At 42.7% G+C, this 19,088-nt stretch overlaps 1 protein-coding gene across 1 annotated transcript in view; it reads left to right on the forward strand.

Moving 5' to 3' along the window:
* The window catches only part of PLCB3 (phospholipase C beta 3), a 550,119-nt gene that overhangs the window by 518,843 nt on the left and 12,188 nt on the right, over nucleotides 1–19,088 (forward strand). Inside the window, exons 27-29 of the mRNA XM_069207906.1 lie at nucleotides 8,868–9,084; nucleotides 14,552–14,717; nucleotides 16,338–16,414. Coding sequence (XP_069064007.1) covers nucleotides 8,868–9,084; nucleotides 14,552–14,717; nucleotides 16,338–16,414 — 460 coding nt within the window. The remainder of the gene's footprint in view (nucleotides 1–8,867; nucleotides 9,085–14,551; nucleotides 14,718–16,337; nucleotides 16,415–19,088) is intronic.

A 19,088-nucleotide genomic window follows, 5' to 3' on the forward strand; every position in this document is an offset into this window, starting at 1 on the left:
TTTTGGGGCTGCATGCATCGTGTGCCTCAACAACGAACGTAACTTCACCACCCTCACTGTTTAGTCCATTAGCTAAGAAAAACTGTGTGACAGGTTTTGTATAGTTTTTTTGAATATTTACTGGTTGTGCTTTAGCCGTATCAAAAGATAGAGATCAGAGATGGGAACAGCAACGGGGGAATCCTTTTAAGGTTCAAGCTTGAACAACCCACAGCCTAAGATAGGTACTCCCTATTCAGCTGAGGAGGATATTTCCTTAACACTACGGACGTCTCTGCATAAGGTAATTAGGGTGCCTTTAGCATGTGTGAGAAAGAGGTACTCAGGAGACCTGTAAAATTAGTGCCTTTCCAATGTTGGTGGCGCTACATCGTAAGATTCTTATCATGGAGATCAGACTGCTCCACTCCTAGAAGTAAAGGTGACTTGTGGCAGCCTGAAGCATGACAGTCGGACTCCTCAGGGAAGTTGTGGTTGGCAGATTCTGCCCCTTTCTCTCGTTAGCACAGGTCTCACACATCAAATAGGCAGAAAAAAGATGCAGGACAGTTTTCAATGCATTTATTGAAAAGACTGCAATCTATGATAAAATATACGAACTGCGATTATTAGAAATATGAAACATAGCACAGTTAGAATGGTTACCATGAGGGAAAAGCAAATAAATAGTTCCAGAATATTGGAATAAACATGTGCCTAAAGATTCCTACCTACACTTTCTAGCATCTATTTGAGAGCGTAGCAGTGATAGCCCTTCTCTGGATGCACTTTGGTACTGGCAATGGTACCCGTGGCCTGGGATTTTAAGGCTTTATGGAGGGTTTCCCTATCTTGTTGTGTGGCTTGAGTTTGGGCCTCCACTACCAGTTGTAAGTGTTGCTGGCCTTCCGCCAGTTGTTATGTCATTTCCTCCATGGTGATTGGCTCTGCCATGCTTCCTTCCTGCAAAAAGGGAATTAAGATCCCACTTCTGACACCACTGTCAAAGGATGGAAAACACAACTCCAAGTTTGAAGGATTATTAAAAGAAGAAAGGTTTATTGATATATTAGTTTTGTATAAGCAAGAGCATAATGGTACGCCAGTTCAGTCCTCAAAAGTCATTGTAGGAAGCGTCCACTTTCTGGTAAGCATCTTCTGAATGCTTCTCCTGTGGATGGGCTTCACCCTCGGGGAAAACAGAAGGAGGTCGAAGTACTGGTCAACCAATACATTAGTGAAACCTGTCACCGCAAACACCACTGTCGATTGGTCAGAACCTAGGTATTGACACCCTAGTGCAAGCTTAAAAGAAGGGGATCCAGAAGATATATGTACCGGCCTGTCTCTTGGCCCTTTTACTTGGTGAGATTTGTGAAATAAATACATGAATCACAAGACACCTATCCCAAAGGTGTCTCCAAACGGGAGATTGCATAGGCAACCTGGTAACAGAGTGCACGCAGCGACAAGTAAACATGCAGCTGTCCTAGCCAGATGTTAGCACTCTCTCTTTCTCTCTCTCTACCTCCTAACTCACAGCACCACCAGATATCACCTCGAGACTGCCCACCTGAAGAGGATTGTCAGACTTGCCCCGCCACTTGTCTGTGATCGTGGCTCTTGCCACAGCACCCTCGTCCAGTTCGTCTTTCCCTGGGGTTTGCCCGCTGTTGTCCGTTTCATGCTGCAAGTGCTCCTCCTTCTTCTGTGTTGTCTCCCAACCTCCTAGGATAACTGCCTCTGTCTCCTTGCTGCGCCTTTCTCTTTCTTCTGGCCTGTCACCGCTGCAGAAGCCGGATGACCTCCCCTCAACATTCCCTCGGTATCAGTCTTACTCCATTGTTTCTCTGTCCCGCTTCTCTTTTCTCCACACTACTTCCTCCCAGACTTCTCTCTCACACACCTTCGTCCACCTATCAATGAGCGGCTTGTCAAGGAGGGGCATGGCAGGTACAGCAATTAGAATGGGAGCTGCTGTCTTTTCAGTACCCCAAGGCACTCATCCAACATCCTCTGCAACCATGGTATCTACTGTCTCGTTACACACAGCTAAGAGATTATCCGAAGCCCTACTGATTAAAATTACCATTGCAGAAAATACCTTCAAAATAGTAACCAGATCCCAACATTCAAAACTTGTCTAGTGGAAATAAATTCAGAAATTAATTAACATAAGGTGTTCCTGATGCAACAAAAATAACTACGTTTCAGAAGGATATTAAAAATGTGAAGGGCAAAAAATGTACCCTTATATGAGGACGAATTTCCCAATTGAGGACTACTTCGGAAGAAGGCAGTACTACACAGAACAGGCGTGGAAAATCATTCAGTAGCATTTCCAGCTCTATAAGGTGGGGCACAGATGATGAGTTTACAGAACCCCTACCTCCCCCACCACACATGATGTTTGGTTTCACATGGGTTCTTTTCAATACTCATAAATAATGTGGCAACAATAAATTCCCCCCCAAATACCCCCGCCCCCCAAACGACCACATCCTCCATTTGCCTAGCCTTTTTTAGGCAGAGGCAAGGGCAGCAGAAGAGGCAGAATAAGAGGAAATGGCAAACATGTACAATAGAACTAGGAAGAACCTTAGATGATAACGAGGAGCAATCTAAAAGACCAGAAGACAACCTGATTGTTAATCTGTCTCACAGGGCACTCACCACCAGTGAAAACAAGGAGCTCAACAAGGGCTTAGACTTTTTTTCCCTAGCCCCCCCAGAGGGACAAATTCAGTTTAATTTGTGAATTAAGATATTTCTTCAGGAAAATACGATAAACTGCCTTCTTTTTGGATAAGGCTAAACAAGACATGACAGAAGACTCAGGCTTGAGAAACCCCTCTGTGTTAATTCTGAGTGACAATACTATACCAAATTAAACCTTGACTTATGAAAAAGCAGTGCTAAAAGACATAAGGGATTTAAGGGAAACTACATTTTTACAACTTGTCTAGAAACGAAAGGATGGCCATAAAATCCCTCTCTGATGATGATTCTATCACTATAAAACCCTCCGATAAAAGGGGTTTTATTGTAATTCTGTTCACCACTGACTACAGGAGAGAGAGTCTCTGATAACTCTCAGACCCCAAATACTACAGAATCATCATGGAAGACCCATCTAAGAGATTGACTCACAGAATCCGCTCTTTAGACAATGAAGCTGAAGGTATGGGCTGGATGGCAAAGAGAGAAGCAGACTTTTTAATTAACTAAAATCCAAGGAGCCCCTATTTCTATATATTTCCCAAAATGCATAAGGGCATTAGTCCTCCACGGGGATGCCCTATTGTGTCAAGGATTGGCACCCTACTGGAACCCAGTTCAAAATGTTTTGACCATTTTTTGAGGAAATTGGTTGAGAAAACCCCAATCTTTTTAAAGTATACCAAAAATGTTCTTAATCTCGTTGGGAGGATTAATCATAATGAGGTGACTGATTGCCTCATCTCTCTGGATGTGGAGACTTTGTATACCAATATCCCTCAGAATATCACATTGGAGGTTATTGAAGAAATAATGAGATCCGACATCTGGATCTTCCCTACCCAACACATTTAGAAAATTAATTCCAGTTTGAGGAGAAGCTATATCTGCAAACACAGGCAACTTTGATGGGGAGCATGTTTGCTCCCAGCTTGGCCTGCTTGTATATGTCCGAATTTGAAAAGGCTTTATCCTCTGCAACAATAATCCCTATTTAGATAACACACAACTATGACGGCGAAATATAGATGACATCCTTATACTGTGGAAAGGTGATCTGACAATGTGAAGAATTTGGCGATTCACTTAAAATGTCTCAGACAAAGAACTCTCATTTTCAGACCTCAGTATCACACTCAATAATGGCCTTTTAAAGACTAAGGACCTGATTACGACCTTGGGGGAGAGGATTACTCTGTTACAAATGTGATGGATTTCCCATCTGCCGTATTACAAGTTCCTTCGGATATAACCGAACTTGTAATGTAGCGAGCGTTATATCCATCTCATTTGTGACAGAGTAGTCCCCTCTGCCAAGGTCATAATCAGGCCCTAAGGCATTTACACAAACCAGCTGACCGTAAGAGCGTGTTACTCTTTGACAGTCACCATCTAAGGTGCTAAGGAACAGCTTACCTTTTGGCCACTTTCCAGGGATCAGAAGGAACTGTAATGACATTAGGGACTTTGCTGCACAATCTCAGACATTAAAGGGTAAGTTGGCATGGAGGAACTATCTCAGCAATATCATTAACACAGCTCACAAAAGGGCCAGGATTAACAATCGGTATGCAGTATTGGATAATGGAGCACGAGAATCTACTAAAACACTTACCCGCATAATTACCTTCAAATAAGATGAAAAAGATCATCAATAAATGGTGGGACATTCTCAATCATGGGTCACTTGATCTATTCCATCCAGATGCAAACGAATCACTACTAAAATGAGTGCACAATTTTTTTAGAAATTAACCCCTGACGACATGTAATGGGCTATCTTGAAGGTGAAGGAAAACTTTGAGAAAACATCACTCCTATAAAATGAACAGAGATGGGTTGTTTGCCTTAAAACCCACATCTTAGGGTTTAATGACGATATTCTCTGGAGCAAACTCATTTACTGGTGACCTGTTATCATAGTAAACATCTGCCTGTTTTTTGGCACAAGTTTTTTAAAATTACACTGGGTTGAGAGCCTAAAATCCCCCTTCATAGATCTTAGTGTATGTAAATCCCCATATACTTCTAAATTCATGCTTTTGATGGGTGACAACATCACTGGGCCTTGGAGTTCCAATCATAGTGTTCCTAGTTTTCCCTATTTTGCTTATCACATATTACTTCTTCTTGAGGTTAATCGACAGAAACACAGTGCCTGTAACAGATTAATACACAAGTAATATAGTATCTTAAATTTTATTTTGGAGCACTTTGTTGTACAATCATGCTGTGATCATAAAAACGTATTGGCACTATGATGCCCCATTAATGCCTGATTTTAGATTTCTCTGAATTGGGTATCGAAACAGAATCACAAGACCTTTAGAATACTCTCCTGTCATCTGTTTCTGATAATTCTTCTAAGATGGCAAAGGTGAGGGGACATGATGTGGTTATCCAGTAAGCCTTTCCTTTCACATATCTGTGTAATTGATCCTTCCAAGATAGCGCAGATGAGGGGGCAAGATGTGTTTTTCCAGCTGCCCGCTGGCTACACATCTCTGCGTCCTGATGACGCACCCAGGTGCTGGCATGACCAACCACATGAGTATGCTGATGGAATTCCTCCAGCCTTGGTATGTGTATGGTGCACTCATGGACACCGATCTCCAGGGTCGCAGACAGGGTTGGTTCTCAAGCAGCATCTACAAGGGCGACCGTAACTACTGACTATCCAGACTCAGATATGGATCACCTCCAGTGCCCTGCAGCTCTCACTGATACTACTACTTAGCCGTTTAGAAACTGCAAATTCAGTGGTTTACCAAGACCCCGCAAATCCTAAAGGGCCTTATCTAAATAGGTACTGGGTATGAATCTTAATTTGCTTGACTTTCACATGTTCCATTTCACTTTTTTGATGCACTACCGTGTGTGGTGATTATTGGTGGTTACTGACGTTGGTCACAGCAGCATTGAGGCATGGGTCTGAATGGATTTGACATAATTCACACATTGTAATTACTGCAACGTCCTCTGGCAGCAAAGTGATTATTCCTGCATTGTCACGTTATCATGTTTTCCAATGTATTTTCATCTTTATCGTAATGGATTGGATGCTTTTAGAGACCGTATTTCTGTGATTCACTAGAAGTATTCTGATTTCCATACAGGTTTGCTGGTTGTGGAACAAGGGCTCATTTCTAATATGGAATCTGAGTACCATCCTACTGTAGATCTTGATTTTATAGGTCCGATTGCCATAGATCTGTTGGCTGTATTAAGGGCAAGAAACATGTTCACCCCATCTTGAGGATAAGAAGAAACACTATTTTTCTTCATGTTCCACTCTGTTCTTACACATTAACAAAGACCACCACAATAATAAACAAGTGAGTTGAGGGGTTCTCATTTAGTTTTAAAACATTTTTCACCAATCCACATCAGAAACAAACCTTTCATCATCATCAAACCTCTTTTACTGCAAACTAGGAAAAAATAACTCTGACAAAGAGCCCCCTTGAGGGGCCCATGGCACCTAGTGAGGAGCTCCCCGATGGGGAAGCATGCCACCAAATTCAGTGGGTAAGGGCCCTTGCTCGGAAATATAAATATTCCCTCTGACCGTCTCTCCGTCTGGGTACATGATTGGTGTTTACCTGGAGTATTAATAGGAACAGTATACTTGTTATTCCATTATATACCCGGGAGTGTTTATGCTGGAGCTTCGATACTGTCTAATTATATAGGTGAAGCTCGATCACCATCAGCAAGTTGTTAATGTTACTCTTCAGCATTAACTCAGTCTGTGGGAGAAATCTTTGGAATCTGACTTATCATGTCCATCAGGAATTGCCCCAGAGTGTTGTGAGTTGCATCTTTACACAACAGCAGGTTCTTGTCGTAGTCAGATTATCCTGCATCTGCTTGAAGCAGACCCTGTGTGACTTTAAGTCACTGGAAAGCCACATCACACGATTAGTGTTAGATCAGGTTTTCATAAGGTAAACTGCTATACATTCTCTGTCATGGTTCACATTAGGCAAACTCCAAGCCAGCAGTCTTCTAATTCATTGTGGAGATGCAGAATCAGTAGTTTCAACTGAGTGTTTATCAAATGAACCAAGTAAGGTCCTGATGTTGAGGGTGGCTCCCTCATTACCGTCAGTGCTGCTGGTGTTGGAGCGGCTGTGGTACAGGGCTTATCTGTGCTGAGTTCTTTAAAGAATGGAGGAATTAGGAGCTTATAGGGGATGATGAGTGAGAATAGGGGTGTAGAACAAGAGAGGAAGAAGTGGAGAGGCAAAGACAACAGCATTTGCAGCATTTAATGGCAATCGCTATATCGAATCAACCCAGACTGCAGGTGACCGAGCCAAATCAGTCCGCCAGTCGCATTTAGTTGTTACACGAGCACAATAGCAGAGCATATAGCAACGAAGAAGGCACACATTTGTGATATGGTCTTGGTTAATTATATCAAAAGATTCACCCAGGTTTAATACTTTTATGATAACACGTAATTATGTAGAGAAATGAGTGGTTCTTGGAGTTTCATCGGATTTTAAGGAGGGTAGTTTTGTCAGTATGTCTTTTCCTGTAATGGGAGACAACTCCGGCTGTGACAAGATGCCTTCTTTTTTTTTTTTATTCCTGAGATCTGTTTCAACACTTTTATGGCTCCTCTCCAGTTATACTGATCAATAAATGTATATCTAGTTCCCTTTACCTACACAACACAGACTTCCCTTAATTAGCAAATGTCATCGTTCTCACCAATTGAACCACGGCAGCAGGCTCCCAAGAATTTGAGTTTTCCAACTAGTGCGTTAGGCAATTCTTCTTGCCCTTGGTATACATTAACGTGCGCGTGTTGCTCCGCTGCATGAAGTATGCCTGTGTGTTCCGTTTTCTTTTCCCACTGGCGAAAGCTAGTGAAATGTTTCAGAAGTCATGTTCGAAGAATGAGTGACACACCATGAAGAGGTCGACACAGAAAAACATCTGAGGGAGGTCTGGTTCTTGAGGGAAAGACTGAGTTGAAAGATAACAGCTGTTCATACATTCCTGCTCAGCCCGAGGCTTCCAGCTCATTCTGTTACTGCGCAGTGCAGCTCGAGGATTACTGGGGCTGGTGGCAGCCAGTAAAGGAGCACGCGCCACCCCGCGGAGCTCCTTGTCGCTGCCAGGCAGTTGAAAAGGGTTCTTGGACAATGAACGGAGTGGAGGTTGGGATTTTCTATTCTTGTCACACCATTCCAGGAGACTTCCGCTGACCAGGACAACTAATCTTAAATCCAGTGTATACTCCATTACCTGTATAACAGACTTTAGAAAAAAAACAATGCGCGTTTCATAAACTTCAATGTCAAGGTCTGTTTTCTCTGATAACGTTTCTTACGGGTTGGATACAACATTTCAATGGAAAGTAAGAATTTCTTCGTAAAAATCCAGCCTGCTCTTGCCAAAGGGAGGTCTGCACGGAGCTCATGTCGTGGTTACGTCGAGCAGTCTGTGTGAAGGTTGTCCTTTAGGAAATGAGTCTATTCTGTTCTCATACCCTCTTCCGGGCCCCATAACACCTAGGACTGCTTTTATCCCTACACCCCTTTCATCTACCACCATTTCCTTCTCAGCCCTACTCTACACCCGACAGCAGGCGAACTGTGCACTGCTCCCTCCATCGAGCCTCGCTCCCCTCTCAGCTCCTTTCCTACCTTTCTCTGTCTCACATTGCGCTTCCATCCATCACTCGCCATTCCCTTCTCAGTGGTATCACGCACCGAGTGCCCATTGATTTGGATACAACACTTTACTTCATCTATGACAACACCGTCCTGAGATACTATAACACTCCACATTGAGCCTTGCTACCACTCACCTCTCCAGCTACTGCCACACTACCTCAGACGCGTGTGCCCCTTACCACTTCTGAGTGATTGTTGTGCCCTCTTCACCCCGATCTTTGATCGAGTGCTCTAGATGCAGCTGTTCTTTGTTAACATTTTTGTTCAGTTTTAAGAAGATACACTTACAGTACAGATGCAGCTCTGTTCTTGTTAACTGCAGAGGTCCGAGTGTGTGCTCATGACTTCACTCCTGGTGAGGAAGGGGCTAACAGCCTCCTACAATTCCAGGTGTCTGCATGTGTGTATTCTTAGTCCTCTCCTGCACCTTCTTCCAAGCAAAGTACATCTTTGACTCATCGCCCCTGTGCTCCCTTCCAGAGGTGAGCGCGCAGTCAGTGGAGGAGCTGAAGCAGCACAAGGCGTATGTGAAGCTGGTGAGGAAGCAATATAAGGAGCTGAAGGAGCTGAAGAAGAAGCACATGAAGAGGATCTCAGCCCTGAACAAGGAGCAGAACAGCCGCATCAACGAGTTCCAGAGCGACAGCCTACGGCGCTCCATCAAGATTGAGAACAAGCTCAAGTACTCTAGGCGAGGGTGAGCATTGTCTGCGGATCTTTACTCCTGCGCACTATTGTTCACAACATGTGCGTTTTGTAGTTTATAAATGACTATGCCCAAACAGTGCGGCCAAAAGTTTAGTGCAGATTGTGCAACCTCTCCATCCAGGCCGGGCTGTATTCATGAGCTCCGACAGAGGTTTAGCAGTTAAATACGTCTTTCATCCGTGAATTTGTATTTGTATCAGAGCTTCATCCAACCATGGGTTTGTATGACCGTGTGCGAGAACATTGTCCAATTCCATGGGTTGTAAGAGTCTCTGTGAAGGTACCATAAACGTTTGAGTTGATAAGTGAGGTTGAAGACTCTGTGCGGACCTTGATTTAGAACTGTGTGTGAACAGACCATCTATCTAGGGAGTCATAAGTGTAGCATGCTGTCCGACTGCAGATCAGCTGTTTGGGTGGTGAACAAAAGAGGGAGGATGCCCTGTGGTTTATAAGTGTAAAAACAGTCCAGCACAAAACAAACCTTGGCAAAACCAGTTGGTCTGGTCTTGGTATGGTGATGCTGTGGTTTAATATCTTTTTTTATTGCAAGCGTGTGCCACAAAAATAAAGAAAACATGCAGCCTCGTAAACCTCACCACCATAGGCTTGGAGTAAAAGTTCTAAAAAAACACATGATGAAACAACTAAATCTGTTTCAAAGGCCAGAATTAAAGTAAATGTTAATGGTTTGAACAACGGAAAGGTGACAGGGAGACCAGAGAAAAGAAAGCTACTCCGAGAAATAGGGCTTTAATATTTACCTGAAGTGAAATAGCTGTTGTTGAAGTCTGATATATCGAGAAAGCAATTCGACTATGATCTTTCAATGCCTGGAAAGGAACACTATTAGAGGGCATGTCCTGATTTTACTTACTGACTTCAGGGCAATAAGGAGACAAACTTTGTTTAATGTATTAAGGTCCATTACCAAACAGTGGTTTTTAGCACCTTAAATCTGACATAAGTGTCCAGCTGACACCAGGGCAGCTTTTGGGACCAGCTAATAAGATATGGTGGGTGGTGTTTGATAGGTTACGGACTCCTTGCACTGTCGGTTTCTGTAGAACCTGCAGTGGTGGCTGGTGAGGTTAGAGAGTGGTGGGACTAGACTTACGGAGGTGGGGGCTAGGAAGCGGGCTGTTTGGGGTTCACATTGGGGGGGCACAGCATTATTGGGAGCTCTCAGTGTACTCGACAGCACAACGTTATTGAACAAGGAACGATGACTGATTTGGCTCCCTTGTCAGTTAAATCGATGAAGTGCGTTTTGCACTTATGCTTCACCAATTTCCTCAATAATTTGATTAATATTTCACCAAATACTGCTAGAAAGCTACACCAGGCTGCCACCCCCTTGAGGTGACCCAACACTTGTACCTCTCTTGACCATGCAACATTCTGCCCATCAGTCCCACGGCCCTGGCCTGCTAGCACATACAACTGTCAATTCCCACATGGCAATGAAAGTTTGGAATGGGGCCCGAGAGTCTGGGTGTTATCATTTCAAGGTACTTTTCAGCCTCTTCTTTCTGATTCGCATGCACTTCACGCTACATAAAAAGTGCACAAAAAAGTAATATCAAAGCCACGTAAAGAAAGACAAATAGATACCTGGTTACTGCCGGAGTTGTACAAAGAGAAACCAGAAAACTGGGTAAATCGCGGCTTCCCCGGTTAAATTGCATGATCTTAGGCAAATATTTTATTTCACCAAAACTCCTTTTTACTTGTTATTGCATATGAAAGGACTTTCAAATATGTCTTCAGAATATAAACTGCAAACACAGCTATTGTGACAGATTTAAGAGACTAATGTTGCTGAATAATAATCTGAGACAAGTACAGAGTTTACACTACAACTGTCTTGCCTCGTAGTTCACTCATGGTTTATGTTAAAAACTATCACTTTCCGTTAGTACTTCGTGCAGCTGTCACAGACGCCCAGATCCTGGAGGGTGGCCACACTATAAATCTTGTGGAAAGCTGATTGCCAACAAAGCAGCTCTCAAACTGACCAGAAGGATGAGGTGCCTGGCACACTGCGCAGTTTGTCCGCTTGCTTACCGATAGGATAGCTCACTGGATTAAAGGACCATGCCCTTCGTCTTAGCGCCCACAGTTGTCATGTTTGAAATATGGTACACTCGTTCACGCATTATTATTCACCTTTTTGAGGAGGAAAAACACTAGAGATTATTTAAAGACCTGTCCCTTTGCTTGAACAAGAGAGCATGCAATCTCTTTTGCTGCAGTGACGATTTAGGCCCCAGACTGGACCGGGTCAAATTATTTTTTTCTTTTGAGAAACAGAGTGTTTTCTAAATAGCAATATAGCAATCATTTGGAACACATAGGGGTGTGTTCCCCTCAGTACAAAAAAAATAACAAGATTAGCTTTATAACACTTACTATTACCGAAGACAAGGCACTAAATCACCGGTGCTTGATTCTGCTCCTACTGCGTGAAGGAGGGGGAAAGGGCGACATCTGTGCCTGTGAACGGCAGATGGCTGCCCTTACTCAGGGATGAAGACTCAGACGCCCAAAATCATGACGCTAGAACCGTCACTGGCCTATAGTGAATACTGCCAAAGACCACAATGGAAATGAAGGGCTTTAAAGCAGTCAGCCCTGCGTCGTGCATCACAGTGTAGGAAGTTGATTTACTTCCTGGCTTCCGTCTCCTGCTTCAAAGCGAGGCGTGGCAGGCAGCCTGGGACAGACAGCCTAGACTTAAATGCATAAATTTTATCAGAGATACGTTCGTATCTCTAAACAAATCGATCTAATTAATATTTTTTCATATGAATGTGCAGGAATTTCAGAGGGGCGCAGCCCTAAAAGAGAAACCACCCCTGAGAACCTGTTTCTTATTGACATTAGTAGAAGTCCCAGTCAGCAAGGCACTGTAATAATCTGTGTCTTCTATGACTACGCAACACTATCCAGGGTCTGACTATTACTAAAATCTACCCAGGAAAATGTAAATGTAGCACTCTGTTGCACAAGTAAGCACATAGCAGTGGTCTTTAAGGAGTGGGAGGTGAGGTCCCGTCACAAGATTATTTAGATGATGCTGAGCACTGCATTCCCACCTCGTGGTCTGCCAAAGTACTAACCAGCATTATTCTGTAGTAGAAAAAATGCCCCTCCGACAACAAAGACACTGGAAAAGTTCTCGCCTTGCCTATGCTGCGGCCCATTGCATTCCTGTCGTGCCCAGGGGTGGTAAGTGAGAATTTAGGACTAGATCCAAACGAGTAGTATCGGTGTGGTGCTCGGGCTCCTTCCCAGTCAAATAATTTCAATGAAATATTAGTTTATTAAATTAAGCAGTAGAGCAGTTAACATACTGTTCACATATAAATAGATGCAGTCTAGACAATATATAAAAAAACACAACCACATCTAAGAAAGCATCCTGGATACTTAGTAAAAAGCTTGTCACTGAAAAGCGGTGGGGGCTTCAGCGCAGTTAACCACTGCAATCATTCTTGCACTGCCCCAAGTCAAAATGTGCAGAAAACTGAAATTAAAACAAGTGCTCCACTCAAGGGTCAATGGGCAAATTAATAGAAATGTGTCTTTTACTCCTGTGTTGCAGCTACACATCCCATTTAAGTGAGTGGCATTTCCTTTTTCTCTGGATCTCTTTAGTGAGAGAGACTCAGACTCCGCTTTAGCAGGGGACTCTGACGATTTAAATGAAGCACAAAAGGTAGGTATGAATTAGGAAGTGAGCCCACCCCATCATAACACATAGGTTTAAATACCTCTTCTCTTTGCTGCAACTAGGGTCGTGGGATACACAGCAGCTCCTCATACTGATTGTAAAATCATGTTTGTTCGGCCTTAATTGGTCCGCAGAGCTTAGTCCATTGAGGAACAGCCTAGAAAGCGTATCCATGCCTGGCTAGACCAAAATGGTTTACCTAATCTATGTTCATGAACACAAAAAGGCTAGCAAATGCTATTTTTGGATTGATGTACTGTGAACAGATAGCCAGCCCTGTAAGTTCGCCTCTGCTACATAACACATAGAAAAGTTTTAGACATATGGCCCCAGTCACCAATGGTGCCAGGTGTGATAATACTTGCTTTCAACACATACCCTTTAGTCTGTTCAGATTTAGCTTACCCTAAAGTGGCATAAAAGGGAACCCGCGTAGTAGAAGTGGTATTATTAAGAAATGGTTAGATTTCAATAAGAGCTCTATTGAACAAGCTCCCTCATAGTTGTAAGTACCTTCCACCTTGCAATTTTGCAATTCTTCCCCCACAATAGCCTGCATAGACCTATCAGTCCATGGAAATGGTATTCATGGACTAACATTGGAAGCTGCTTCAAAAGATTCCAAAAGCATATGTCCGAATTCCAGAACCTGGGTCTTTTGTGTCTTTATAGGAAAAGTGTTAGCGGAACAATATGTGGCCAAAGCATCCGACTGTCTGTGGGTCAGCAGGTAAAGAAGAACATTTACTAGACAAGATAGTACCTAGGCTGGGAAGCACACCTATTTTCCTTAAAAGCTTTAGCAAAGTCAACAAAAAATAAAGCAAACTGTGGTGCGAGAATGTATAAAATTGTTAGTGTACAATCCACTAGTACCTAAATAGACCTGCGACCTAGTGTCAGTGTGCAGCCATGATATCAAGAGGAACCGACCTAAAATCATTTTTTCCTGATGAGGCAGCTGGTCAAGAGTATTCAAAGCTGAGCAGAACTCCACAAACCAAGCACATAATTGACCCGCACTGCTGGGGACTTCGGTGCAAGAAACTGGAGAGAAGGTCTGGTAAAATATCTCCATCGAAAGTCAAAAGCCTGGCTGCTTCCTAGATACTAGCTGATTCTCTAAGGTCCATGAAGCTAATTCGCCTAACAAAAAGTCAGTGTATATCTTTGCTTCAGCGCCCAAGAGAGAAATTAACCTATATGCTCCAGCTGAGTTTTAACTCCAATTTTAACCAGCATTGGCAAAGCCAGTAGGTCGCACCTATGAAACATCTATGGGCTTTGTTAATGTATTATTTAGCATTGTTGTACAGCGGCATGGACACTGTGCATTACGGCTGAAAGTTAAAAAAATAAATAAAAACTGCTATGACTCAGCCAACGCTGGACGTGTAATAGGGCATTTTTGTTTTTAACTTTCAACCATGCTGCACAGCAAGGCCGTGCCTGTACAACTTGGCAAAAACATTGACAAAGCCAATAGCTTATGTATAGGCAAGGCTTATTGGCATAGCAGACCTCAGGTACCATTAGCACCCACTCTAACTTCCCAAAAAGTAAACAGTTCTCCTATGGGCTTCATAAAACAGCATGTGAGGGCCTTCTGTAGGTCTGGGGTTATAGCTAAGTGTCGGAGGGCACCTTGCAGCCAAGGCCTTTATAAATGAGCATCCTTTAGCATGGTGCTTGAATACATACCGTTTTCTCCCAACTCCAGGTTAAACAGCTCGTCGGAGGACATGTTGAGGGAGCTAGACAGCCTGCAGCGGGAGCTCAACCAGAAGAGATTGCAGCTGCAGGAGGGGCAGATGCGGGAGCTGTTGCAGGTGCGAGAGCAGCAGCATAAAATTGAGAGGGACAAGAAGCTCGAGTTCTTGGACCAGGTAAGAAGTTTTTGTGCCCCTTCCTGCCTCTGGTCTTTGTTAGTCTGTTTGAAAGTGATGTAAATTTTAATTTTATTGTGATATGTCTATATGAAGGCAATTCTATTATTGTATTTTACGCTTACTTCTGTGCAAGTTAGTACATAATAAATAAAAACTTAAATAAATAAATTGGTCCATTCTTACACTGCTACTTGACAAATAAAAAGGAGAGTGCAATTTAACCCACACAACAAAATGCTAATTTTTTTTTCTAAATTATTTGTTGTGTGTAGGACTGGAAAAAAACAGAAGTCCGAATTAAGAGTGCAGGTCTATTGGGTGTAAACCCATTCTTTGCTGTAGAAGAACATGTGTGTGCAGCATTTAGGATATGAACTAGAAATCAGGGTTCCTCAATAGAAATGGCACTAAATCCATTATCTTCAGGGGGCGGGGGGATAGGGGGTGACAATTGATTTTCAATCAATTAAAGATTCCGAATAATGCTGAGGTTCACAGAAGAGCGTTTTAACACTGTTTTAACGTGGTACTTCTAATGACAAAGCTTTCGTTAACAGTTGTTCACACACCTAGATTCCACAAAACGCCTCGAAATCATGAAGCAGTGACAAGGAGCTTTCACAAGATGTTTCCAGTGCCAAAGAAACCCTTGTGACATGCTCCTGAAGCACCAAGCTTCTAAGAATAGGTTTTATTTGAACAAGTGTCTAAGTAGCACTAAATAAAGCATAGGAAGGGGGCTTGTAAGTAAGGAGTTTTAGAGCCCAAAGCTGTCGATTTTGTATTCCCATACTTTTAGTAGATTAATTTACACCTCAAAACCCTTGTCCTTGCGCAGAGACCGCTTGAAGGTGCTCCCCATGTAAGAGTGACCAAAGTGAGATGGCATGCTCAGCCCACCTTCAGATTTGCATTTCAATTCCTGATAGGAGACAAGGAGATTGATGTGACGGAAAGGAGACATGGAGTTGGGGGTTGATGATTAGTGTGAATGGGAGAGGAAGTGTTCTGGACATGATTGCGTGGCTGGTAATGCAGGCTAGTACAGTCACTGGAACAGTACTGAGGAGTGACTGGTAGCAGGGCATGTTGATAAAGTGACTGAGGGAGAAATTAACCCTGGTGTGTGTGTGTGTGTGAGACATAGGCCGAGGAGGGTACTGTGAGTGCAGGGGCAGAGAGTATCAGAAAGACAGACAGACAGCCAGTAAACTGAGACTGTGTGAGAATGTGGGTACCGCTCTCCCAAGCTGTTGAAGCCTCGATTGGCAAGTTTACTTGTGTGAATCAATTGCATATTAAGAGCTGGCTGAATAATTTGGTGCTGAGCTGTGGTATGCGTAAGTTGGTATTTTACTCAGTGGCAATAGCCGTTCACACTATCTACTCCAAAAAATCACAGCTTACCTTTAGCAAAAGGTGCGCTGAATCATTTCTTAAGTCTCAGCTCACTTTGTAGAAATCAACTGTAATTGGTTGAAGCTTTGTGACCATATAAGAGCTGTAATTATTTGCAGAGGGTTTGGAGAACCATTGTTAAGAATCACTGTAAACTACCTGGTGTACCATTGTCTCTGTCTTCGCTTTCTTTTCTCACCACTTCTACTCTTCAAACAGGTCGTGCATAAGCTGAGGGAAGTGGCGGCTGAGTGCCAGGCAGCCCAGCTCAAGAAGCTGAAGGAAGTGAATGAGAGGTAAGAAAGAAGGTGGAAATGGGAAGTGGGTAGTGATGTAAGGACCACCTGGTGGACCAGGGAAGAGGCAAGAAAAAAATCAGGCACATGTGGAAGAAATGAGCTTGTATGGACTAAATGACGTAAGAGTAAGAAAAGAGTTCATTCTGTGGTAGTGAGATGACAGTTTGAGAGCTGTAGTACAGGTCTCCAGTGTGCCATGGGGAAAGGTAAGAAACAGGAAAGGAGACACAGCGGAGGGGGGAGGAATGGTTGGCAGGGTAGAGATGAAAAAAAAGTAATGAAAGAGGTGTAAAGGAGTTTTCGTTTTGATCAATAACGTATTTTTGCAGCATCAACCTTCTACAGATAACTTTTTTTGTGTACTGGCCTTGTTGTGGAATTGATTTAAGTCTTCTTCGACTATTGCAACCACAGATCTGCATAGGCTCATCCCACTCATCATTCAGGTTGCTTTTTGATTGCTAGCATTCATTATTTTACCTCAGCACTTTACTATGATTTGGAATTGTGGCCCAAATAATTAAACAACTCCATCCTCACTTACACAAAAGAGCTTGGATCCAGCGCCAACAGGAAAACAGACAACAGTATTCCACCAGTATCTCAGTATTTCTGGCCCATCTCTAGATTACTATAAACTGTTTCTTATCCAGAATTGTCCAAAAATATAGGTAATGATGATAGTGGTGGAGGAAGCCACAACCTTTCTCATGACCCGGATTCTTGGGATAACCCTGTATACTGTATGCACAGCTCAAAATATGTGCACAATATTGGATTTAGATCGTTCCTGGCTCAAATGCATCGGTCCAGCAACCAAACAGCCAATCACATGTGTTGAAGAGGCCACCTCCATTACGGTTCAGCCACCATAAAGAACCAGTCACTTATCCTGTCACAGTAGCATCTTCACTGGTGTATCAAAACAGATTTGAAAACTTCCAAGAATTTGATAATTCAGCTCTAAAAGTCGTGGATGGTTGAAAACAATACCTCACAATTATTGGTGAATATCTCAACTTGCTCATTCAGAATAAAGGATTAAATAAAAAATACTATGAACGTGGATTGTTGTGTAAGGGGACAGGTTGTGCAACAACTAACCTATTTCTAGAGACCAGGCTCTACTTTTCAGTGTGTGGGAGCATACATATGTTTCAATAGGTCTCTCTATCTCAATAAGCCTCCCTCTGAAGATCCATCTTGAGATGAAAATCTCTTTTTACACCTCAAGATCTATTTCCATTGGTATCTGAGGAAGACCGCATCTATCTCTAGATCTATCTCTGAGGAAGACAGCATTTGTCACTAGATCAGTTTCTATCTGTATCTGAGGAAGAAGGTGTCCCTAATAAGGAATCTCCCTGAGCAACTGAGTCCGAAACAATTCCTAAATCAGGGAAGGGCACTTTGGTACAGGTAACACTGAAACATGCAGTTGCTGCTGTTTGTGAAGAACAACTTCCTAGACTGCCACATGTTCCACAATTGGGTGCCATTTACTCCGAATGCACCTAAACAAACTGAGCAAATTATCTTTGCGCTCCAAAAGATCAGTCTCTGGGATGCTGGCCTTCTTGAATGTTTCTGTACAAATAATTTGAAATATTTATTTTGAATTCAAATATGCATCAGTTCAAATTATTCAAATACAAATCGTTTGAAAAATGCCCACCTACGTTAAAATAGACATTGATTCAAATCATTTGGCTTGGCTCAACAGACTTTATCCTAAGTGTTACCCTCAAACTTACTGTAAATCAGCTTCTACCCAAACATCCAGTTCAACTCTGATTCCTACTCCTACCTTATGCCTAACTCCTAAGTCTTTGGTAGTCCATACAATCAGGAAAGAGGCTTTTGCACAGAGCACTAGGGATACCCCTCCTACTCATAAGAAAGGCAAATTGTCAGTGCTGGCAAGAGAATAGCAATGACCGCGAATATTCAGTGATGCATTGTAAAGTCAAAGGTCCTGCTATCCAGATACAACAGTGTTGAATATGCAGCACCTCACATGAATGTGGTGGAGAGCTTGGCATATTCAGTAAAGTGACACTTATTCTGAGTTAGTGCCCCACCCATCAGCAGAGTCAGTTGGAGTGTCCACTCATTTCTGCTTCCTAGTGCTTCTGGCCTCTGCTTACTGTTCCCAAATCCCTGAACCTCACACACCATGACACAGTTCTAGATACCAAACGTTTCCCCTCATTTGGCAGTGTGAAGCACTATTTTATGCTATTAAGCTCATCTGTTCTTTAATCAAAACTAAAATGATGCAAAACAAATAAAGCATATCATAGGTAAACTAAATATAAAGTTCGTAAACAAGAACCATTTGCAAAAATGTGTAAAGCATATAATAAGCAGTAGGCATGTACAACTGCAGTACAACAACCATGTCTAGATAAATGAAAATGTCTAGGAAGGCCTCATGACCTGGTTTCCATTCATCAATTTCTGGTGACACCCACATCTACTTCAAAACATCCACAGTTCCTGACATCCTCACAGTTTGTTCTGCCTTTCTCATTATGCATTCATGAATGTTTGAGAACTTCATCACCCTAAATCCCCCAAAACAGAATTCACCCTTGTTAGAAATTAGGTTTCTGGTTGCCAGAGGTATGCACCCTGTCCATGCAGGAAACACAACCCCAGTCAGGGTAAG

This window comes from Pleurodeles waltl, chromosome 9 (genome assembly GCF_031143425.1).
Source record: "Pleurodeles waltl isolate 20211129_DDA chromosome 9, aPleWal1.hap1.20221129, whole genome shotgun sequence".
NCBI classification, from domain to species: Eukaryota; Metazoa; Chordata; class Amphibia; order Caudata; family Salamandridae; genus Pleurodeles; species Pleurodeles waltl.